The sequence below is a fragment of the Euphorbia lathyris genome, chromosome 8, assembly GCF_963576675.1.
Source record: "Euphorbia lathyris chromosome 8, ddEupLath1.1, whole genome shotgun sequence".
Lineage (NCBI taxonomy): Eukaryota > Viridiplantae > Streptophyta > Magnoliopsida > Malpighiales > Euphorbiaceae > Euphorbia > Euphorbia lathyris.
In genome coordinates, this window is record NC_088917.1 from 6,315,286 (window position 1) to 6,340,536 (window position 25,251).

The 25,251-nt window shown below is 36.4% G+C and overlaps 1 protein-coding gene and 1 pseudogene across 1 annotated transcript; both read left to right on the forward strand.

The window, feature by feature from the left end:
• Positions 1-532: 532 nt before the first annotated feature.
• Positions 533-3,932, forward strand: LOC136203225 (agamous-like MADS-box protein AGL15; annotated as a pseudogene).
• An 11,777-nt stretch (positions 3,933-15,709) lies between these two features.
• Positions 15,710-18,248, forward strand: LOC136202170 (transcription factor GTE4-like). The gene has a single exon (XM_065992673.1). It carries the CDS (start codon positions 15,980-15,982, stop codon positions 17,942-17,944), a length of 1,965 nt encoding a protein of 654 aa, XP_065848745.1. The 5' UTR covers positions 15,710-15,979; the 3' UTR covers positions 17,945-18,248.
• Positions 18,249-25,251: the final 7,003 nt, after the last annotated feature.

Sequence of the window (25,251 nt, forward strand, 5' to 3'; positions counted from 1 at the left end):
TCTGATATTTTGCTCCATGCCATTGATGATGAGACTGTTTTCACTAGTAGAAAAATGGATATTTGCATCGGTCCTTATAAAGTGCCATGCAAAAGGTCCATTTGCATCCCCTTTGTTTGGGGCCGATGCAAAAGGTCCTTTTGCATCGGCCCTTTATTTGAGACCGATGCAAATGTCATGACATTTAGTATTTGCATCGGCCCCTTAATAGGGACCGATGCAAATAACTGCATTATTTGCATGGGTCCATTTAAAGGGCCGATGCAAATATCAATTGAATTATTTGCATCGGTCCCTTAAAAGGGACCCACGCAAATAACTATATTATTTGCATCGGCCCTTTTAAAAGGCCGATGCAAATAGCAATTGGATTTGCATCGGTCCTTTATAAGAGAACCATGCAAATAGTATTAGTATAAATTAAAAAAATAGTAAGAGCCTATTTTGTAATTAATTGGGGTCAATTCATAAATATAAAAAGTTAAGTATAAAATTGTATTTTAGGGTTAATTTTCACGATTGCAGCCGCCTCCCAACTTTGTCTTCTCCTTCTCACAATAGCGAAACCCAGCTCCCTTCCATGGCTACGTTTTCCACCTTCGACTAGCTCATTCTCTTCGCCGTTCTCCTTCTTGTCTTCACTATCTCATGTCGCCGCCGTCGGAATCTGACACAGAGCTGACCTTCCCGGAGACTCTCACAAGAGAGTATTGGTGGGAATGTCGATATCTCCAATCACAATGATCCTGCTGCTGCCGTACGGTTCGATTCTAGGGTTCCCTAAGCTAAATCCAGGTCAATTTTTGGTTTTGCCTAATTCTCAAAAAGAAGAGCCGGATTGCTTAAAAAGGCTCATGAACTTGCAATTCTTTGTGATTCTGAAGTTGCGGTTATTATCTTCTCCAACACTGGCAAGCTCTTTGAGTTCTGCAGTTCCGGGTATGCTATCCTATGCATTCCTTCTCCGCATTCTGGTAAATTTCTTTGTTTCTGTCATTATACGCAACTAATTTCTGGGTTGTTTCTTTTTTCGAATATCATTGCATGTGCTTTTTCTTTATTTCTTTATTCATTTTTATTTTTTATTTTGAAAATCCCTTTGTATCAAATTCATTTCAACTTCAATTGGCTTTTTAGGCTCATTCTGGGTGTTTGGCTTTTTCTTTTACTGATATATATATTTGAATTTCTTAATTATTTTATTTGAAGCTCTCTCTGCTATAGATGTTCTGTTTTTGTTTCACTTTGATGCAACCAAGGATGTGTTGAGTTGATTCATTTTTATTCTGCTGAGATTTGTGACAATGAATTTGATCATTAAGGCATTGCAGAATGAAGAGAACACTTGCAAGATACAACAAGCGCCTAGATTCCCTAGAGCCTCCTCCTCCTCCTGCTAGAATAGAATGCAACTCAGAGGTATTAATCACATTTTTTACCATTTTTGCATCGCTTTTGCATCTCAACACGATGGAATTATGTGCTTATTTTGACTAATCTAATGATTTTTCTCCAGAAACAGAAACAGAAACAGGAATCCAAGGAGGTGGATATTCTAAAGAGGAAATCTCAAAGCTTCAAGTGAAACAGTTGTAAGTGTTGTTGCATTTTGAGTATTTTGACAAGACCAGACCAGACCTCTCATCTCATTCTTTTCTGCAATAGGCGGCTTTTGCGCAAGGACCTTACTGGCTTGAGCTTGAAAGAGCTGCAACATCTAGAGCAACAACTAAGTGAAGGATTATTGTGTGTTAAAGAGAAAAAGGTAATACTATTCTTTTTCATTTTATTCATCATGCTTTCTCCTCCTTCGAGTTAACAGGTGTTTGTTTTATCCTTTCAGGACCAATTACTCGTACAACAACTTGAGCATTCAAGAGCACATGTAATTAATTGTACTCTACTTGTTTTGATTATTTTTCAGCCATGATTAATAGATTACATATGCTAACTTTTTTCTCGTCCATTTTCAATCCTTTTGATCTCAATTGTTGCCTGCTATTTGTATTTATCTTCTTTCTCGTCCATTTTTTAGAATTACCAGAGAATTGACAGTAGGAGAGCAATGTTAATGACCTTAATTACACTGGATTTTTCGGGCCGATGCTTGGGAGTTGGAACTCAATACGAAATGTTGGCAGTCCAAATATAGTCAAGGTATTTGACATTATTACATCCATTGGTTGTAATGTTGTCCAGCCTCATCTTGTAAACTTAGATGTTTATCTAGATGCAATACCAATATTGAGCATTGATACATGTCTCGTCACACAATGACCTCTTTGCCATTTTTTTTCCAATTTTTAATTTATTAATCTTGAGAACTCATGTCCATTTTGCAGGTGAGAAACACTAGAACTGTCAATAGGACAGGACAATTAACAGGGTACAAGCTGGTACCTGGTTCAAACTGTTTGCCCTTAGCTGGTCCTGATGTAGTTCTTTGGTTAGTTGATTTTCCATTTTAATTTCACTCATACATACATACATACATAAATTTATATTCACATATGAACTTTAGTAGTTTTTTTTTTTTGGCTAAGTCGATGGTTGTCTTTTCTCTCTATCATATGCTAAATATGTAAACTTCTACACAAATATTTAAACATGTTGATTCTGGTAACTATGCTTTTATCTTGGAAATGGAATTAGTGTGCTTTTTATCTTGCTTCATCATTTTCACATCCCAACTCCTGAGGACCATACATGACATGTTAAATATGAAAATCGTGAATGTTGGAAACTATGCTAAATATTTATTTAAAATCTGCTCAGTGACTAAGGAAATAATCTTGTGAGCGTGCTCTATCCAGGGGATTATTTGTTCTAATATGTTATCATTTGAGAGTCCTACATTCAATCCAAATTATAGAGCTCCATTCAATCCAAATTATTTTTTTTTTATTTTTTTTAAATGACATTTGCATCGGCCGTTTAAAAGGGCCGATGCAAATGAGACTGCATTTGCATCGGCCCTTTAAAAAATACGATGCAAATGCTATATCATTTGCATCGGCCCGTTAAAAAATGCGATGCAAATGCTATATCATTTGCATCGGCCCTTTTAAAAATGTGATGCAAATGCTACATCATTTGCATCGGCCCTTTAAAGGGCAGATGCAAATGCTACAACCATCGAGGGGTTTTGCATCGGCCGATGGCCGATGCAAATGGCCCTAAATGGCCATTTTTCCACTAGTGTTTATGTCTCAAATGTCTTGATCCAAACAATGTACCTTTAGAAATGTCAGCAGAAATCCTCTCACTTCTAGGCTAGTGGACAAAGAAGTTTCTTTACAAATGTTCCGCCTTAATAAGTTTTCAGCAATCACAGGAGTCAAGAATTTACTTAACTCCATGTGTTCTAGGATTTTCACTGACATGCTACAACTTGTTCTAGGTTGGTCAAGCTCAAGCCGAGCCCTAGTAATTCCCGGTTTTCCTCATCCATTGTTCGGGAGTGTGACCATTCTTCCAAGGGCAGTGAATTTTGACTTCCCTCAAGGTGGATTTTGGAGCTGGAATCCTTGTAAAACTGTCTCCGAAGATGACCGGACTATGTTCCTCACGTTTTCAAGAGGTTTTCCAGTGACCAAAGAGGAGGTTGCAAATCTTTTTACTGAGTTAATTGGTGTGGGTGTTGTTGATGTTAAGATGCAACATAAAATGCCCCAAAATGAACAGCCATTGTTTGGGAAAATGGTTCTCGATTCTATTGCATCCGTTGATAAAATCTTGAACGGAAATCCTATAGCTAAGTTTAGGATCAACGGGAAACATATTTGGGCCCGCAAAAATGAACGTCGAGAGTAAGAATATATGCTCTATTATGAATCCAGAAATAATAATGTTGTTCATGATCATCTGTAACAAAAAAAAAAATATAATAATAATAATGTTGTTTATTCAATCTAATGCATTTTTTTATATTCTCTCAGTTTTTGTTAATAGATGTTCACCACAGTGGTTTATTTAGATATATTCAATATAACATCTCACTAAATAATTAACAGCAATCTTAAGTTAAATAGAAAGAATTTTTCTATTAAGATAATCTAATATCAGATAGTAATTACAAAGATATTCTAGGATAATCTTAAGTTAAATGGTAAGAATTTCTCCAATGAAACTATTAATAAAAGAGATTGTTTACAGTGAAAAATTACTAAAAATTTACCAAAACGTGGTGAGTTTTCTTATTAATCTGTGGTATTCAGAAACCATCAGATATCTCAGTACAGTAAATTTTTTTTAATCTATGTTTATATTTGTTAAATTTATGCTTTAGTAACTGTTATCTTATCCTGTATTTTTCATCTGTATAATTTAGTCAATTGCCTGAAGTGGTTATTAAATCACTGATTTGTAGGATGTAGTTATTGAACAATTATTCTGTAACTGTGTTGTGCTGTATTTAAACTCAGTATCACATCAATAATATATATACTTTACACAACAAATTGTGTTGTTATAAAATGCATCTCATTCATTTTCCAACAAATGGTATCAGAGCTCTCTTCTTGAGGGACTTGTGAATTTTTTATTATTTCTTTTTATCTTCTTCTTTATGGATTTGTCACAAACTCCATTTACTGCATTAGCACCACCTGTTTTCAATGGTGAAGGCTATCATATTTGGGCAGCAAGGATGGAAGCACATCTAGAGGCTAATGATCTCTCGGAAGCTGTTGAAGAGGACTACGAAGTTCCTCCATCCGAGAATCCAACTATGGCGCAGATAAAAAATCACAAGGAGAAGAAATCAAGAAAGTCGAAGACCAGGGCTACGTTATTTGCTGCAGTCTCATCTGATATCTTTATCAGAATCATGACAATAAAATCAGCTTTTGAAGTCTAGAATTTCTTGAAGAATGAATTTGAAGGAGATGAGAAGATCAAAGGAATGAAGTCTCTTAACTTGATCAGAGAATTTAAATTTCAAATGATGAAGGATTCAGAAACTGTCAAAGAGTATTCAGACAAATTGCTTAGCATTGCTAACAAAGTAAGATTACTGGGTACTGAATTTTCTGATTCTAGATTAGTTCAAAAGCTTCTTGTGACTGTTCCTGAAAGGTTTGAAGCAACCATTTCTTTTCTGGAAAACGCTAAGGATCTGTCAAAAATTAGTTTGGCAGAGTTGTTGAACACTTTGCAGGCACAAGAGAATATGAGACTTTTGAGGTCTGAGAATTTTGTTGAAGGTGCATTATTTGCAAAGGGTCAATCTAGCCAGGGAGAAAAAGGGATGAAGTACAAGAAGAATAAATCTGACTTTCCTCCTTGTCATCATTGTGGGAAGAAAGGTCATCCACCTTTTAAATGTTGGAGACGACCAGATCAACAATGTGAGAAGTGCCAAAAGATGGGACATCATCAAAAGATTTGCAAAAGCAACACTCAACAAAATTCAGAAACCCATGAGAAAAATGTTGCTCAAGAAGAAAATGAGTATTTTTTGTGGCTTCATGTTTTCCTCCTTGAAATTCAAGTGATAATTGGCTTGTAGATAGCGGATGTACGAAATTCAAAGAGCTAGATACATCAGCAGTTTCCAAAGTTAAAATTGGAAATGGAGAGTACATTGCAGTGAAGGGAAAAAGTGTAGTGGCTATTAAGAGCACTTCAGGTACAAAAATAATCAAAAATGTATTATTTATGCCTAACATAAGTCAGAATTTGTTAAGTGTTGGCCAACTTCTTGAGATGGGTTTCAAAGTTTTATTTGAAACAAATCACTGCATCATAAAGGATTTAGCGGACAAAGATGTCTTCAGAGTGAAGATGAAAGGTAAGATCTTTGCATTAATCCATTGAAGGATGAGCAAAAAGTGTTTACTGAAACACATATTAATTCAGAAGTCTGTGAAAAGATGATCTCATCAAGTTTGAGTTCAAAAAATTTGAAAGAGTCGTTGATTCATCAGAAGGAAATTCAAGAGGAGGCTGAGGAGAAAAATCCTAATGGTACTACTGCCTTTGCAGCCTTTTCTTTAGCTGAAGAAGAAAATGCCAAGGATCGAAAAGAAGATGAAGAAGGGGACCTTGACAATTTTAATGGTTTCTCTGAAACTCAAACTCAGTTTGGTGATTATGATGAGATTGATGAGCATGAGGAGAAATTACTTTGAGTTATTTTTGTCCAAAGACTCATGTCCACAGTGCACACTTGCAGATCTCATTATTGAAAAAAAACAAACAGGACTGTTGGCGATATTTTCGGAATATCCCAATTTTCAACCTTAATACGCGTTTGTGGGGATTAAAAATGGTAAAAATAATGCGGGCGTGATAGAGAAGCTATTTCTCAAAGGATAAAATGGTAATTGAATAAAATAAATAAATATAGTGCGCCTAAATTACTTGGATTCTAAACGAAAAGCGATTGACGACCGTGACAATGACTGAAAATAAAAACAACGGTCTTGGGCCCGACGTTACTTGACAGGTCAGTCGGAAAAACAATTTTGAAGATAAGTACCAAAAATAAAAGCAATAAAACAATACAAAGATATAAATTTTTTAATTTTCTTTTATATTTTTATTGATTTTGTAAATATTTTTCAATATTTTTTTTATTACAAATAATAATAAAGCATGAAAATTACAACTTAAAAAGAAATAATAACTTTAAAGCTAGAAAGTCATAAAAATAAATATGTACGGGATGAAATAAAATTAAACCGATCTCTTTGATATCGTTGGGATGCGTGAAATTGAGGATTGGAACTCTGGGGCTGTTGCGTTGTCCGGGTAATTCTGGGTAAATTTGAAGCAATTCGGAGAGTTCAGGGACTTAAGCAGAAATTTACCACTAAGTTAATAAATCAGTAGCACTTTGTGGAACAAGAAAAAGTGATTTCTTGGGAATTTCTGGCTCAATTTCGGGAGCTGTAGCGGTTGGATTGGAGCGAAACAAATGCTAATATTTAAAACGGGCCTGACAGAATAGTTGTTTGATGGTTGAAAAACCAAAAGCTTTTTTTTTATAGAAATTGGGACGAGACAGAACTTGGGCGGGTGAGCACCCAAGGTCCAAGAACTGTCAAACCCGCAATATATTAATAAAAGAAAATGTGAGGGTTGGAATAAGAGAAGAGGAAGGAGAACAAACAAGAAGAAGGGGGAAGGAGAAAAGTTTAGGAAAGGTCAAGAAAAACGCAAATGAGAAATATTACAAATGTCATCATTGATAAACCTGTGGCAAAAAGCATGAGCTAAAGGCCACCAATTGATCACGGAGGAAGAGACTCCAAACTTTGCCAATGCGTCAGCAACTCTATTACCTTCCCTAAAGATGTGAGTAAAAAGAATGTTCATCCTAGAGCAAATGTTGAGACAATGCAACCACTCTTGTCGAATACTCCAAGGAACATCCATGGAACGATGTCGAAGCAGATTAACTACGTACATGGAGTCTGACTCAACCCAAAGCTGATGCCAATTTTTCTCCCAAGCAAGTTCAATTGCGAAAATAGCGGCTCTCAATTCAGCCATATAAGCAAAAGAAGGAGGGGTAGAAAAAGCAAAAAAGCCTTTGGGAAAGCCACGATAGTTGCGAAAAATGCCTCCCGCTCCTGCCTCGCCAGGAGTGCCAAAAGTAGAGCCATCCACATTGACTTTAACCCAGCCCGGAGGAGGTTTAAGCCAATGGACCAGAATAATGTTGGGAGCAGGAGGCGGCCTAGGAGAAGCCAGAAGGCGGGATAAGATAGCAGCATCCCTCCGAGAAGAGCAAAAACCTTTAGAAGTCGCCAAGGACTCTCGAATCATTCGAAAGAGGGTGATCTTCGAGTGCTGAATAGAAGGAGAAACTTCCTTAAAGATTGCTTCATTCCTGCAATGCCAAATTAACCAGATGCAAGTGATAGTGGCAACTCGCCAGATCATCAACACTTGTGAGCTAAAATGAATGCTACTATGAGTGCTGAAGAAGTGGATGAAATGGGAATGACGAAGCAAAGAGCAGTCAAAATGAATCTCAAGGGCCCTCCAAAGAGAATCTGCAAAAGAACAACTAATGAATAAGTGGTTAATGGACTCAGCATCCCTACCACAAAGAGCACAACGAGAGGCAATGGAGAATCCAAGGCGCTGTAGGAGGTCATGAGTTGGAACCCGTCCATGCAAAACTCTCCAGAAAGTGAAGGACCGAGAAGGGGGAGTGTGGGCATTCCAAACAAATTTAAACCAGTCCACCGAGGAGGAACTAGGACTGAGAACCGGATAGTACTCTTTGGCAGAGAAAATACCCTTCGTAGAGGGCTGCCAAGTGCAGAAGTCAATATCATCTCTACCCCGGTGAATGGATCGAATAATGTCTTGAACAACTGAAGGTAGAGTGCCTAAGTCAAGCCACTCTGAATTTACCAAAAAATCATCAACAGAATTATAGCGAGAACGCTTATCTTGATTGTCAAGACCCAATCTGTCCGCCACTAATGGTACGATCCACCTATCAGTCCATAAATTAAGCGATGAAGATTGGCCAATCCACCAAAAGGTCTGGTCCCAAATGGAAGAATAAACAAACTTACAAGAAGACCAGATCGAGGAAGGAGCAATGGTAGCTTTAGGCAATCTAGAGACAGCCATAAATCTAGACTTCATCAGAGAAAGAGCTAGATTGTTACCTTGAATCAATTCCCAACGCATATCTTACCCAAAAGAGCATGGTTAAAGATCCTAAAGTCCTTAATGCCCAAACCACCCCCTTCCAAACTTTTGCAACAAGTCTGCCAGGGAACCGTGATTAGCTTCCTCTGATCAATACAACCCGTCCAAAGGAAGTTCCTAACACTTCTATTGAGCTTTTTCAACAATCCCACTGGCCACTTATAGATCAAGAATGAGTGAACCAGAGAACCAGTAATAGCAGACTTAATTAGAGTTAAGCGTCCAGCAAAGGAGAGAGAGCTACCTTTCCACTTGCTAAATTGAGAGAGAAATTTATCAGTAAGACTGCTGAGATGACAAGCCTTTGGAGCTCCTTTGAATAGAGGGACTCCTAAGTAACTGAAAGGGAGAGACTCCAAACGGATGCCAAGACAGTGAGCAAGACGAACCCTCCTTGTAGGACTCACTTGAGAACCAAAAAAGATAGCAGATTTGTCCCAACTAACCTGCTGACCGGAGATCTGTCCATAGAGCAGGAAGAAATCCTTGAGAGCATGCAAGTTGCTCAAGGATGCCACTCCAAAAATGAGCATGTCATCAGCAAAAAGAGGATGAGAGGGAAAAGAATTTCCTCCAGAATAATACATGGGAGAATAAGTACCCTCCCTCACCATCTTAGCAAGCCATCGAGAGAAAAAATCCTTAGCAATGTCAAACAGAAGAGGAGAGAGGGGGTCCCCTTGTCTAACCCCTCTAGAACATGAAAAGTAACCCTTTGGAGAACCATTAATCATCACAGAAATACGAGAGGATGCCAGAATGTTTAGGATCCAATCCCTGAAAGTGAGAGAAAAACCAAAGGAATCCAACACAGCCAAGAGGAAGTTCCAATCTAAAGTATCAAATGCCTTACGAATATCAATTTTTAAGGCCATGTGTCCACCAAAACGTTTTCTATCAAGCATATTAACTCCCTCAGAAGCTAAGGCAATGCACTGATGAATGCTTCTACCTTTAAGGAAACCATACTGGTTGGGAGAGACAATCCTTGCTGCAATAACTGCAAGGCGATCAGCAAGAATTTTTGAGATGATTTTAAAACCAAAGTTACTCATCACAATTGGACGAAAATTCTCAATTCTGTCAGCTTCAGCAACTTTAGGAATTAGAGCCATAATACTAGAGTTTAAACCAAGCAGGATGCAACCATGATCAAAGAAAGCTTGAACCATATTGCAAACATCCTTCCCTATAATATCCCAAAAGAATCGATAAAAAATTCCCCCAAAACCATCAGGGCCAGGGGCACTGTCAGGATCCATGGAAAAGATCGTGTCTTTAATAGTTTCAATGGATGGTTTAGAAGTTAATTCCTCATTTTCCAAAGAAGTTACTAAGTTGGGAATTACCTCATTAATTGAAGAAAGATCAACATGTTCCCTAGAACTACGAAAGAGATTAGAGAAATATTCAATTACATGATCAGATAATCTAACTGTGTCAGAAGTGGGACCCTCATCTCCGATCCTCAAATGCTGAATGTCAGCCCATGTCTTTCTAACTCTAGCAGACCATTGGAAAAAACTAGTGTTCTGATCCCCCTCTTTAAGCCACTTAACACGGCTTTGCTCTCTATACATCATCTCCTGCAGAAGCAGCATTACTCAATTCCAGAGAATCACCATGTTCTGAAATTTGCTTTTGAATATCAGCAAGGTGAACTTCAGCTAGGGGGATATTAGAATCAATTCTGCCAAACACGTTTTTATTCCAATCCCTGAGAATAGGCCTAAGGGTGCGAAGTTTATGACATAATAGTTAAGCAGGAGGAAGAGAGAGATGTGGGATGTAGTCTAGTGATTAGCAATTAACCCCTTTAAAGAATCATTAGTGGTCCACATTGCATGGAATCTGAACCTAGCAATCCTTGGTTCCCCAATGCTGCAATGAAGGAGCATCGGGCAATGATCAGAACTATATCTTGCCAAAGCCGTGCAAGAGGTAGAGTCCCAAGAATCCAAAAAGCCCTCTGACACTAAAGCTCTATCTAGTCGACACTCAACATGAGTTGTCCCATGCCGACCATTGGACCAAGTAAATTTCTGACCCAAAGTATCAATATCAATAAGATCACAATCATCAATCAAATTCCTGAATTCCCTGCAGGATCCAGCAGCAGGAGGGGAACCAAGCTTCTCATGAGAGCCCGTAATAGCATTGAAATCCCCAAATACCAACCAATTATTAGTTGGAAAGGCACAACTATAAAGAGAAGACCACAACTCCATTCTTTCCGAAGCCATGTTACTACCATAAACAAAAGAAAGCAGAAAAGACTTATCACCCAGCTGGTGTTGAACAGTAATATGTTGGGCATGAGAAGTATGAAGCGAATGAGAAGAAGCATCCCTAGAGAGAAGCCAAAGAGTCGGCGAATCTTTATCATTCTAGGCAAAGAGAGAAAGACCTAGAGATCTCCAAAAATGATCAGCAGTGTCACTAAAACAAACAAGAGGTTCTGCAAGACACAAAAAATCAGGATGATGTTGTTGGCACAGAAGCTTCAGGGCTCGTTGAGTGCAATCATTACCGATGCCCCTACAATTCTAAAATAACACAAATCATTGAAACCGCAAAGGCGGCTTGCTATGCCGTTTACCACTGACCTCAAGGGGAATGTTGTTATCTTTGTGCTTCTTCCTTTTCTGGACTTTAGACCAAGTCTTTTCCTCTGTATCATTAACCACCTGCAAATAGTCAATGTTTTCTGAATGCTCAATGATTTGCAAATTAGGAAATTCAGAAGCTTGAGGATTGGGGTGAGAGGTTTGCCAACCCAAGACTCCCAGCTCTTTATCAAGTTGATGAGATGGAAAGTCAAGAGGATGAGAGGCGGGGGCCGAGCCAGAGTCAAAATCAAGAGTTGATTCACTAATCTTGACAGAACTATGAAGTACCACCTGCAAGTCACAGTTATTAGTTTTGTCAGACTCTTCAATGTTAGGAGCCCCTTTAGAGGATTCACCAGGATCAATGTGAACTCCAGGCTTCTGTTGCCAAATCTGAGTAATAGACCTACCTCGGGGCTCGGGAGATCCCATCTTTTGCTTCCCATTTCTTTGCTTTGTGACAACATGTTCTTCACGACGAAGATTCCTCCTACAAGCTCCAGCAGAATGACCAATGGAATGACAAATGGAGCATAAGTCGGGAAGTCTTTCATATTCAAGGGAAATCCAATGCATTGAGGTGTCAGTATCCACCCTTAGCTTGTATTGAATTTCCTTAGAAAGCTCCACATCAATCAAGATACGAGCATAATGACCCATTTCACCATCCACCGTATTCTTGTCAAAATGAAGGGGCACCCCAATCGCCCTTGCAATGCTTATCATGATCCGCTTATCCCAGAATTCCCAAGGAAGATTGTAGAATCAGACCCAGACTTGAGCAGATGTGGATTTATGAGAGTTCGGATTAAATCCTGGACACCAAGGAATGAAACATATAATTCCAGGCCTGAGAGCAATGGCACCACGACTCCAAACAGATTGGAGAGCTTCTGCGGACGCAAGAATAATGTGGTAAAAACCTCTACCCAGCGAAATCAATCTCCAATTAGGAGGGCAACCCCAAATAGTTGAAAGTTTGGCCTTCAAGTCCGGCTGCTTCCAAGGAGATTCCCCTTTAGCAAGAGTGATATGCCCGATAATAGAATGCTTACAAAGATTGAGTTTTTCATTGTAAATATCCTGCTGTATTTTGGCGGCTTTAAAGCCGCCTTCTTCAGATATAAAAGATCGATCCACGGGGGGAGGAACATCAGGAGAAATAGACGCAGAAGGAATAGCACCAACAAGAGTAGCCGCATAGGACCTAGGTCCAGCAGAAGGCTCGGGTCTCGAAGGAGAACAAATCGCAGCATCACAAGATCCAGGCGAAACATGTTTCAAGAAAGAGGATCTCGAAAAAAGATGAGCAATGGAAAAATCCATCTCCATCAGATCTGCAAGAGCCGACCAAGCAACCAAAGACGGTAGCGGCGGCGAAAAGTTGGCGGCGAGTCAAAACCCTAGCAGTGCAAAACCTCTTAATCACCAAACCCTTTACAAAATCAATTAATTTAATCCATCACATATTAATAATTTATTATATCATTATGAATATATTAAATTGAGGTGCAGAAAATCTAAACAGAGTCAAATCATCTCTCCCTTAGGTAGTTTCTTTTTTTTTTTTTGAAGAATCCCTTAGGTAGTTTCAAGTGCAGTATGATCAATTAAAACTCCAAACTTAGCCAGCACATCAGTAACTCTATTTCCTTCCCTAAAGATGTGAGAAAAAAGAATGTTCATTCTAGAGCAAATGTTAAGACAATGCAACCACTCTTGACGAATACTCCAAGGAACATCAATGGAACGATGTCTAAGCAGATTAACAACGTACATTGAGTCTGACTCAACCCAAAGCTGATGCCAATTTTTCTACCAAGCAAGTTCAATTGCGAAAATAGCGGCTCTCAATTCAGCCATATAAGTAAAAGAATGAGGGGTGGAAAAAGCAAAACAACCTTTGGGAAATCCTCGATAGTTGCGAAAAATACCTCCTGCTCCTGCCTCGCCTGGAGTGCCAAAAGCAGAGCCGTCCACATTGACTTTAACCCAGCCCGGAGGAGGTTTAAGCCAATGGACCGGAATAATGTTGGGAGCCGGGGACGGCCTAGGAGAAGCTAGAAGACGGGATAAGATAACATCATGTCTCTATGAAAAGCAAAAACCTTTAGAAGTGGAAAAGGACTCTCGAATCATTCGAAATATGGTGATCTTCGAATTCTGAATAGAATGAGAAACTTCCTTAAAGATTGCTTCATTCCTACAATTCCAGATTAACCAGATGCAAGTGATAGCGGCAACACGCCAGATCATCGACACTTGAGAGCCAAAATGAATGCTACGAAGAGTGTTGAGGAAGTGGATGAATTGAGAATAACGAGGCAAAGAGCAGTCAAAATGAATCTCAAGGGCCCTCCAAAGAGAATCTGCAAAAGAACATCTAATGAATAAGTAGTTAATGGATTCAGCATCTCTACCACAAAGAGCACAACGAAAGGCAAAGGAGAGTCCAAGACGCTGCAGGAAGTCGTGACTCGGAACCCGGCCATGCAAAACTCTCCACAAAGTGAAGGATGTAGTAATATTTCATTATTTCAAGGTAGATAAGATGGTTAAAAACACTTGTTTTTTTAAAAGGTCTTAGGTTTAATTCCCCCAACCTCAATTTATTTTAGAAAGTGTTTATTTATTTAAATTTTATTTTTCAATAATTATAAAACTATGTTACCATTATTAATTTATTTATTTATTTTCATAACACTTTTTAACACATTTTTATTATGTTTTTTCAATTAAAAAATAATAATTTCTTATTTTTGAGACTAAAACAACTGAATTTCTAAATTAAATTTTAAAATTTTAAAACTAAAAATAAAAAAAATGTAAAAATATTATAATTTTTTTAGAAATTAGCATTGAACTAATAAAAAAATTAAATATATCTCATTACGTGTTAAGTTTGTCCAACATTCAAAATTTCAATATTTTAGACATATGGGGTACTCTATAAATCCAAATTTCTAATTTTTGTTTAGGTATGTCTAAATCCAAATTTCAAATTTTTTTGACCTGATAGACCTTTCTAAATCTAAATTTCTATTTTTTTTTGCCTGTTAGGCCTCTATAAATCCAAATTTCTAATTTTTTTTTTGGCATCTTAGGCCTTTTTAAATCCAAATTATTAATTTTTTATATTTTTAAAATTTTTAAATTTTGTTGGCCATATGAAATCAAATTTTTTAATTTTTTTACATGTTCAGTCCTCCCTAAATCCAATTTTTTTTATTACTAGGACTATTAAACGAAATCCAGCTTAATTTTGAGAAATTGTACATTATACTTAAAATTGGTTCTTGACCATTCAAATTATAACACGCATGTATATAAAAAAAATTAAACAAGTTCGATTTAGCAAATTTTTTTTTCCAAACGCACATAAAATTGGCCTCCCAACCGAGTAATCATGTATTCACCACTGCACATACACAACCCACTTTTTATTTGTTGTCCAATACTCTCATTCTTCACTTGCACACAGTACAATCACAAGTACCCAATTTATAGGATGGAAAGTTTAAAAAAAATCTAGATATTATGATAATCATTTTTCTTGATGGAATTTCATGATCACCAAAGTATTCGAATTCTATTATTCATTAGGTTATAATAACCTAATATATCCAATTGAATCAGCTTAAGGTGATGAGTTCTCGTATTTCATCTCGTAATATCTCATCAAGACATTCAATCAATTTATTCTTCATTCTTCCATTGTATCCAGTATCAGTTATACTCGCAGATATCACTTTTATGACTTCATTAATATTTTTTAATGATTATATATTCTTGAATTTTGAAAGTAAGAACACGAAACAAACAAAGGAATAGAAAACAATAATGAAGGGATGAAAAAAATAATGAGAGAATTATCTGTTTCATTTTTTTTTCTAAAATAAGAGAAAATGTCAAGATATATAGACATATAAGGAGGATAGTGGAAATGTTTTTTGCTCATTAATTACAAATTTATTTTTTCTTAATAAAGTATTAAGTCTCCTAAATTAATTTTAGTTTAATACAATTAAATCACAATTATAACCACTCAGTATAAAAAAATGTTTTTAATTAAGGGTTCCGATATTTACAGCCCTTAGGGCTGTAAATAAAACCCAAAAATTCCTATTATTAGTGTTCATTTAGTTTTTCAATACATAAAATTTATTTATACTTAAATGCTTAAATATTTAAATGCATATATTCATGATAGATTATTATATTTCCAATACAAATAAATACTTATTTTAAAATTAAAATTCTCTTTTTTATTGTTATATGTGAATAATTAATGCTTATATACAACCCTAAGGGTTGTATATACCATTTGCCTTTGTGAAATTAATTCTATTAATTAGAGTTATTATGCTCTAGCATTTTTTGAAATTGAAAAGATATAGCATACAACAAGAGCCTTTGAAAGCACTCAAAAACTGTGGGCGTCCTCCAGTCTGCATTGCCTTTGATGAAATGGCATCCCTGAATGTGTACATAGTTAGCTGTGTGTTCTGGATGAGAGTTTAGGCCACCGTTAATGGTGGAAGATTCGAGCTTGGACTAGCTTTTCGAGTCTGTTTTGTGTTTTGCCCTAATTGAAATCGTGATTTTGGGGCAAAATTAGGGTTTTCCGATACCCTTTGTAACTCGATCTTTGTGGAAAGAGAGATACATAGAATTAGGGTTTTAGAGTTACATGTATGGCTTCAGGAGGTGGAAAAGATGCAGCAAGAGAGAAGCAGAGATATAGCGAGAGTAAAGTCTATACAAGGAAAGCATACAAGGGACCCAGAAACAACATCAACAATATCAATAACCTGACAACCACCGCTCCGACGACAGCCACACCCACAGCCACAGCCAACACTAACAGCATCAAAGACAGAGATAGAGACCTAACCACTCCCAGCACAACAGCTACAGCAACTGAAGCCGAGAACAATAAGGAGAACGGCTACAAAGACGATACGAACGAGAAGAAAAATGAAAACAATACAGTTCAAGTTCCAGAATCGCAAACCCCAGGTTCAGAAGACACAAATTCAACTCAGCAGCCGCCCATTGTACGCCGGGATGCCAATTCTGATGATTCTTCGAGCCTCAACAGGCAGCAAGATACAGCGGCTGTAGCTAAATTTGGGACGCTGAAGCAAGGATTGGAGAAAAAAGTAAAGATAAATTTGGCTTCGAAGTCCAAGCAGGAGAAGAAAGAGCTCAGGAGGAAGCTGGAGAGTGAACTTGATATTGTAAGGAGTCTGGTGAAAAAGATTGAAGCCAAAGAACGGGGGGTGCCTCTTGTTGTGGGGTTTAGTAGTACGCATGTTACTCCAAATGATAGGGTTGACAATGGATTTAGGAGGGTTAATTCGGATGTGGGATCAGTAGGTACCACTCCAATTGTTACTCCTACTCCTAGGCAGATGAGGCCTTTGAATCAGTTTAGCATATCAGTACTGGAGAATAATCAGGGTGTAGGTCAGTTTGTGGAGAAAGAAAAACGAACACCAAAGGCAAATCAATTTTACAGGAGTTCTGAGTTTTTGCTGGCAAAAGATAAGTTTCCACCAGCAAAGAGCAATAAGAAGTCAAAATTGAATGGGAAGAGGCATGTAGGAGGGGATTTGGGGTTCGGGTTTTCAACAGGTTCCAAGGTATTTAAGAATTGTAGCACTTTGCTTGACAAATTGATGAAGCATAAGCATGGTTGGGTGTTCAATGCTCCTGTTGATGTAAAAACTCTTGGTTTGCATGATTACTTCACTATTATTAAGCATCCCATGGACTTGGGTACTGTAAAGACGAAACTGAACAAGAATTGGTACAAGTCGCCTGAAGAGTTCGCGGAGGATGTGAGACTTACATTTCATAATGCTATGACTTATAATCCGATGGGGCACGATGTTCATATAATGGCAGAGATGCTATTGCAGATATTTGAGGAGAGGTGGGCTGTTATAAAGTCAGAGTATGATTGTGAGATGAGGTTCCCTTCGAGTTATGATCTGGGTATTCCTACACCCGCATCAAGAAAGAGTCCTCCGCTGCCTCCCCCTCTTGATATGAGGAGGATTTTCGATAGATCAGAATTTATGGCGTATCCTTCTACTGATCCCAGACCAAAATCTATCAGCACAACTCCTTCGGATAGAACCCCTGCTCCAAAAAAGCCTAAGGCAAAGGATCCCCACAAGAGGGACATGATGTACGAGGAGAAGCAGAAGCTTAGCACGAACCTCCAGAGTTTACCGCCAGAGATACTTGATAATATTGTCCAGATAATAATGAAGAGGAATTCGTCACTCTCCCAACATGGCGATGAAATTGAAGTGGATATTGATAGTGTTGACGCAGAGACTCTTTGGGAACTGGATAGATTTGTAACCAACTACAAGAAGAGTTTAAGTAAGAACAAAAGAAAAGCTGAACTTGCAAGAGCAGAAGCTCAGCAGAATGTCCAACAGAAGGCACCAGCCGAAGGCTTTGCTGGGGCACCCCAAGAAACTAGAACAGCAGATGAAAGGAACACTACCACTTCATCACCTGTTCAAGTAGGGAACCCGGGAGACAATGGAACCAGATCAAGTAGTTCAAGCAGCTCTAGCAGTGACTCTGGATCTTCGTCAAGCGATTCAGATAGTGACAGCTCCTCAGCCTCAGGATCCTGATGTAGGGACATTAACCAAGGAGTTTAGTAGTTCATGTTGGCAGAAAATTTAGAGTAGATGGGTTAGTAAGAGGTGATGGATTTTGGCAAGGAATCTGCAAATGGTGTACAATGGAGAAGTTTGGGGGCAAACGTTATGGAGCTGTCTTAGCGGAGTGGTTTATTTTATCTTAGACATAAAATTTGCATTTACAGTACAATTGTTTCTTATCATCCATCAGAACATTAATTTAGGGTGTTTAGTAATGACTTAGGCAGATATGTTGATCTTGAACTAGATAGGCTCTAAATATGAGTAAGAGACAATCTATTTACTATTTGTTCTGCTTGTTAATCAGTTGAATGTCTAATATAGATAGAGATATGGCTTGGACATAATTTGGACTTCTTCGACCGTAGACATGTGGGAAGAATGCTTTTCGGATGCCTTGTTATTGTGCTTTAAACATACCATTTTGAGATGTAGTACTAGATTTTTTTCCCTATTGTGCGAGATTTATCGTGTGCGTTTTACCCATATAGTATCTTGTTTATACTGTGATGTTTTGTTGATTTTAGCATATTTTGTTTGATTTTACTACAAACTTTTAAAACATTACTTGGTTAGTATTGTCTCTTAAACATAAGTTGAATAGAATGCAAATACACCTATAAAATTCCATGTAGATCGATACTAATACTATAATGTGATTGATGATACATGACTATACTACAAAATAAACGCAGCAGCATGCATGCACCACATGCGACATTGACGCGTTTGTGACAACATCCAGCCATAAGTCACGCCGAGATTAGTCATGGTGTGGCACACATATCCTATTTCGACCAAAAGGAGTGATTTGAAGCAATTAAAAAGATCGGTTTTGCAAATTACTCAAAGTAGAAGATTTGACTTTGCAAATTAACTAAACAAGTATTGTTTCACTGAAAAATTGATTTACAAATCATTTAATTGTAAGTTTCACAAAACACAGATTTCCGTTTGCAAACATTCAAACCACTAAAACTTTCTAAAATTTATGTTTTTAATATTTCGATTTAATTATAATTGTGAAAAAATATAGATTATAATAAGGTAATAAGGATAATTCTAGAAATAAGTAGAGTTTTTCTACAAAATAGAAATTATATTACTGCATTATAGCCAGCAAAAACTTTATTGTCTCAATTCTCAATTATATATCGTCCACTCAATTTATGACATATAAATGGATAGAGAATCAGAAACAGCGTATTTTCTTGTGCTCAAATCTGTGAATTGAAACAATTCAAAATCTATACAATGAGAAATTCTATTGTGGCCTAAAACAATAATAAAAAAAATTCTACTATGGTCCAAAACAATAATGAGAAGTTCTAATGTGGTTCGGAACAATTGATGTTGATGCTTCAATATGAGAAGAAAGTTTCCTATACAATTGGATTAACATGTTCAACATCTTCTTCCACGCCATCTTCATTACTATCAATTTCATGTTTTGTAGCTTCCAAAATAAAGAAAATCAAATAGTTAGGTTGGTTACAAAAAAAAAAAATCTCAAAAATCATTGATAAATTTCATTTAGGGTCAAATACATGAATATCATAATTAAGTACAAAATTACAAATAAATCATATCACCAAACTTAATTCTTAATATGTCATTATTTTCTATATATTATAATTTTACACCATGATTTAAACATTCTAGACCCCAATTCATAAATCATAAAGGATAGAAAATATATTCTAAACTCCTAATTTATAAATTCTAATCCTTAAAATATATATTAAAAGTGCTGATTTTAGTAGTTTAACATAATTCAAAATAATTACTTGACACAATTGTAGATAGTTTTTTAAAAGTGAATTTATATGCAAATTTCCCTTTCATTTATACACATTATTAACATAAAAATCCATTAACAACATTATAGTCCTTAAACTTCATCTCTACACATAAAAATTCTAAAACTTTACATTACTATAAATATTAAAGTTAAAATCAATAAAGATCCATTAAAAATAAATGAAATTATGTCATGACATGTTTGAGTGCATCATTACCTCTCTTTTTTTAACTACTCTTTATTTTTATCCATGTAACTATAAATAATAGTACGTAAATTATCCAATATATATAAATAGATAAAGTAAAGAAAAAAAAGGTTGGTAAAATAGGTACGTATTAAGACATAATAAAAAAAAGATAAATAAATTATTAGTTCCTACATTTTAATCTAATATGTTGTTTAGTCCTCGTATTTTAATAATACATTATAAAGTCTTTAACTTTTGTTATGTTCAATATTTTAATTCCTTATTTACCCTAGTAAAAAAAATACAAAAAACAAATTATAGTCAGCCTAAAACAAGTATTCAACCATAATTTAAAATGATATGGATACATAGTCATTAACGGATTTTTGTTCAGATTATCATTTTGTTCATTTTTAATGAATTCTTTTTTTCTTTTTGACTTTAATATTATAATAGAAGTTCGAGTTTTCGGTCAAGAAATGAAGTTAGGTTACAATATTAATAGCACTATAATTCAGAAATAAATTCGGATTTAGAAATTTACCATAATAATTTATCAAAGTTGTTTTTCCTTCTTCCTTCACAAGCTCCAACATGAAAACATCTCTCTCTTTTATTCCATTTTCTTCGGCAAATTCAATCCACCCATCTTTAATAAAAACTTCACCAAATTTATTCATCTTTGTTTTCACTTGCCATGAATTTCCGAATTCATTCTTAATGGTTATTTCTGAACATATGCTAGTAGCAAGACCATTATCCCATGCAAAATTTCTTGGAATTCTCTGCAAAATTTTTACTTAAAGTGTGAAAAACAAAAAAATTATTGTTGGGGAAAATTGCAGCAATAGCTAGTGAAGTTTTGAACAATGATGTTTGTGAAATGAACCCCAAACTTCAATTACCTATCATTATTGATGCAATTATTATGATTTGGGTTAGTATGTACTCACAATTTGACGGTTTCTAAAGGCAGAAGCAAAAACCATGATATAGAAATAAGGTTTCTCCATGGATGAAGCAGTTTCCTGATTCGTTCCGATGTTATGGTTTGTTTTGAACTCTGCAATATAGCATTATTAGTTATATAGTAGAGATAAAAATAAAAACTATCATTTGAGCTAAATAGTTTCTTGACATAATATTAAAGTCAAATATCTATGTGTGATAAAAAAAATTATCATTCCTTAGGGCGCTCCTTGCTTAGACCATCTATCTCAGCCACACACACTCCACATAGGGTTGTTACATAGAAAGACAGTGTAAATAAAAAGAAAATACAAGTAATCTAAAATATTACATGAATATATTGAACATGACACGAATATATATGTATATATAAAAATAATAATAGGTATGAGTATTGTTCGCCTTATTGATAAACTTAACTTACCATACATTTTGAGTGCAGGTGTTTTCACCTTTTCAATGAACTCGAAAACAAAAGAATCCCCCTCCTCAAGATTATTAGCAATTTGGAACTCATTCCAACCATCTCCTGTATAAGCTTCATCATCTGAATCTTTTTGCTGGAAATTTGCTGGCCAAGATCTTCCCTCTCTGTCTATCAGAATCACCTTGCAACACTTTATGTTTCCAAACTGCAGCCTCGCAAATCTTTCAGGTATGTACTGCTTGGAAACAATAATTCGAGAGGATTTGATGAAACAATTAGGAAAAAAGCATTCTGGTATCTTTTCAATTTTCATTGATTAAGCCCTTCAAGAAGCTTTTATATATCTAATATGGCTATATAGATAAACTGTAACAACTTTATCGAAAAGATCAAGCGCTCAAATCAACAAAAAAATATAAAGATTAAGGACTTAAAAATGTTATTTTTCCAAATAATAGAGTAGGAAGTAACAACCAGTCTAGACTTCAAGCAACAGTAAGATGTTATTTCCGCCAAAAAGAATGGCTGCTAAACTATAGAAAACACAAAACACAATTAAGATATAAAAGATCCGGAGCTAAAACAGTAAAAATGGAATTGATCAGTAGCTTAATATACGTTTATTCCATATACAATTCCACTAAAAAATGCATAATATAGGAAAGAAATGAACATACTGTCACTGTAGCCAGATTCTTTTGCTACTTCTTCATGATTTTCCTGCCATTGATTTCGAATATGAATAAATCATCAGCGAGCATTAACCAAATTACTATATTGGGTTAATATTAATACTCACTGGCTGAGATTTTTCAAGGTTGGAAGCCTCAGTAGCAGCATGAGATTTTTCCGCTTCCTTCATAACTTCTGGATGTATTTTGTTGCTTTTGTATCATATTTAAGTTTTTCTCGTGGTTGGTGTTTCTCAGGTGTTTTTTAGTCATTTGGGGTCAAATCCGACAAAGCAAGTCGGGAGTGAGTCAGAGATGGGAAACGAGTTGCTGAAACTCCGTTGAGTTGCAGCTTAAAAAACTCCGTGAGTTGTTGCCCGATTGCAACCTAATGTGACACATTAAGTGAATTCTGTGGTTTGAAAACTTACTTGTTAGTTTGAGAACAGGTATCTGGCCATTTTTAGCAAGCTCAACAATGATGGAATCTCCAATCTCAAGCTTATGAGCAACGCGGAAGGATTTCCAAGCATCTCTAACTAAAGTTTTACCATTTGAACTTCTGAACTTTAGTTCTGATGGCCAACATTTCCCTTCTTCATCCTGAAGAATCATTGAACAACTTCGACCATATAGACCATGTTTCCTAATTATTCAACACAAATAATTAGCTTGTTTGAAAAAAAAAATGTGTAATGCATATAAGAGAATAGTTACCAATTCAGTTTTTATGAAGCTGTCCCTGAGAGTTCAATTACACAATGAGGATGTTCAAGAGTAGAGGAGCTAGCTTTTTCTTCTCTAGTTTTCACTTCCTTCCCTATATTACTGAAATGGACACCGGAAACGTTATTTCTAAAATAGCCTACAAATGACACTGACACAAACACGAAACATAAAAAGGATGTTAAAGGAGAGTGTCCATTCAACATAGATTAATCCCGACTGTTTAAAATGACTGATATGTGCCGTGTGGTTGCCACCTGGTTCCAAATGCATTTGACATAAAACAAACTTTAGTTACCAAGTTCCAAATGCTAATTTGGAGGCCTAATACGTCCTTAACCCCAAAACTTAACCAGAAAATTTTAATAACCCTCGAACTTTGAGAAGGACCAATTAATTTCCTTTATCTTGCTTATAGTGACGTATTAATCTCTTAGTTCCTACATGACAGATTAAGTGAAGATTTGGACGAACCAAAACATATATCATTTTAAGCAAGTTCACGGAACTAATAGGTTATCTTTAATAAGTTCAGAGGACTAATAAATCAGTTTACACAATCGGCTGTTTTCAAAATTCCGGGAGCAATCTGCTTTTATGACCAACTTGGAAGATCAAACAAATGACTTTGTGTGAAATTTGAAAGGGTTCTTGAGTTTTTAGAATTTGTTCTAAGAACCTGATTGTCCTATGAATTTTGGAGATATATCATTAGCACACGAGCTTACTTAAAGTTATCAACCCCTGAACTTACTTAAAATGATCTAATTGCCAACCAAGCTTACTTAATATGACCTATTGAGCTACAAAACTTTGTTAAAGTGATAGGTGCATTAAAAAAAATTAATGGGACTAATAAAACATTATTAAGGTTTGGAAACCAATCGGGTTTCTGGACAAAGTTCAAGAAATAGATTGAGATGATCAATAACAGTATGGAATTGAGAAATGAATATAAAGAAACAAATTTTACCACTACTAGAATCTTTTGGAAGATTCTGTTCTTGAATTTCAATCTCGTCCTCTTCTATAGCATTAAAAGGAGATATTCCTTCTCACAAGCAGCACGTTGAGGAATAGATGTAACACCCTGATCCAATACCATGTAGATATTGTCCGATCTGGCCCAATTCCAACCCATTGGGCCTCACGGCTTTAAAACGCGTCTGCATGTATTGGATTCACATCTTACTAATAAACCTCAATCACTTCCTCTCCATTTCCGACGTGGGATTCAGTTCATTCCTGCCCCATCGCCATCCCTTAGGGCCGCTCCTTGCTCAGGCCTTCTTACCCCAGCGCCACCCACTCCGGACCGGGTCGTTACAGGCCCACCAGCTTCCGCCTGGTTCGTCCCCGAACCACACATCGTACGTGGAGAGTCGGCTCTGATACCAATTGTAACACCCTGATCCAATACCATGTAGATATTGTCCGCTCTGGCCCAATTCCAACCCATTGGGCCTCACGGCTTTAAAACGCGTCTGCATGTATTAGATTCACATCTTACTAATAAGCCCCAATCACTTTCTCTCCATTTCCGACGTGGGATTCAGTTCATTCCTGCCCCCATCGTCATCCCTTAGGGCCGCTCCTTGCTCAGGCCTTCTTACCCCGGCGCCACCCACTCCGGACCGGGTCGTTACACAATAGATTATCATTTTAATTAATTTTGTGTTTTTGCAGTTAATTCCAATTGCTTTCTCGAAGTACTTGAACGGACAAATATGTGAGAAAGCTATGCTAAGAAGCGGAAAAGGGGTTGAAAATTGGGGAATTTTTGGTTTTCAGATATAAAGGAGATCTCATTTTTAATGTTATGGTTTTTGACTGTTTTACATGTGAGAATGAATATGCTCGACCTACTGCTCTAGAAGATTCTACTTGTGGTAAAGTTCAGTTCTTGTTGTTCATTTATCAATTCCATATTGTTATTGATCATCAGAGTCAATATCTTTGTGTTGAATAGATTTAAGTGTAAGTTAAAGGAATTAATAAATGACTTTAAGTAATTTCGGGGCTAGAACCATCCTCCAGGCCCGGTCTCTAGAGACCCTTATGTATTGATCATCTCTAGAGACCCTTATGTATTTAGCTGGAGACAAATGGGGCCAGAACCATCCTCTAGGCCCTGTCTCCACCTCAGGGAATAAATTTTATTTGTTTTCTGATGTGTTGATAACTTGACGAGTGTCACTTTTATTTGACTTGTCACATCATCTTTACAGTGGTATTTACTATTTATGATCGGATCCGGGAGTTTATTGATATAAAATAAGAGAGCATCACTGCACAAGCTCTAAACTTTAATGTCTTTTGGACACACTTCTTTAATAGAGTTTTTGTGTCTGTTCTTATTTGAAGACTATTCTATGGAAGTTATGTTTTAGAAATAATATTTTCAATGTTTTTGTAATGCAGGGAAGGAAGTGAAAACTCCATTAGAAGCAAAAGCAAGCCCCTCCATTGTTCAGTATCCTTCTCGTGTAAAAC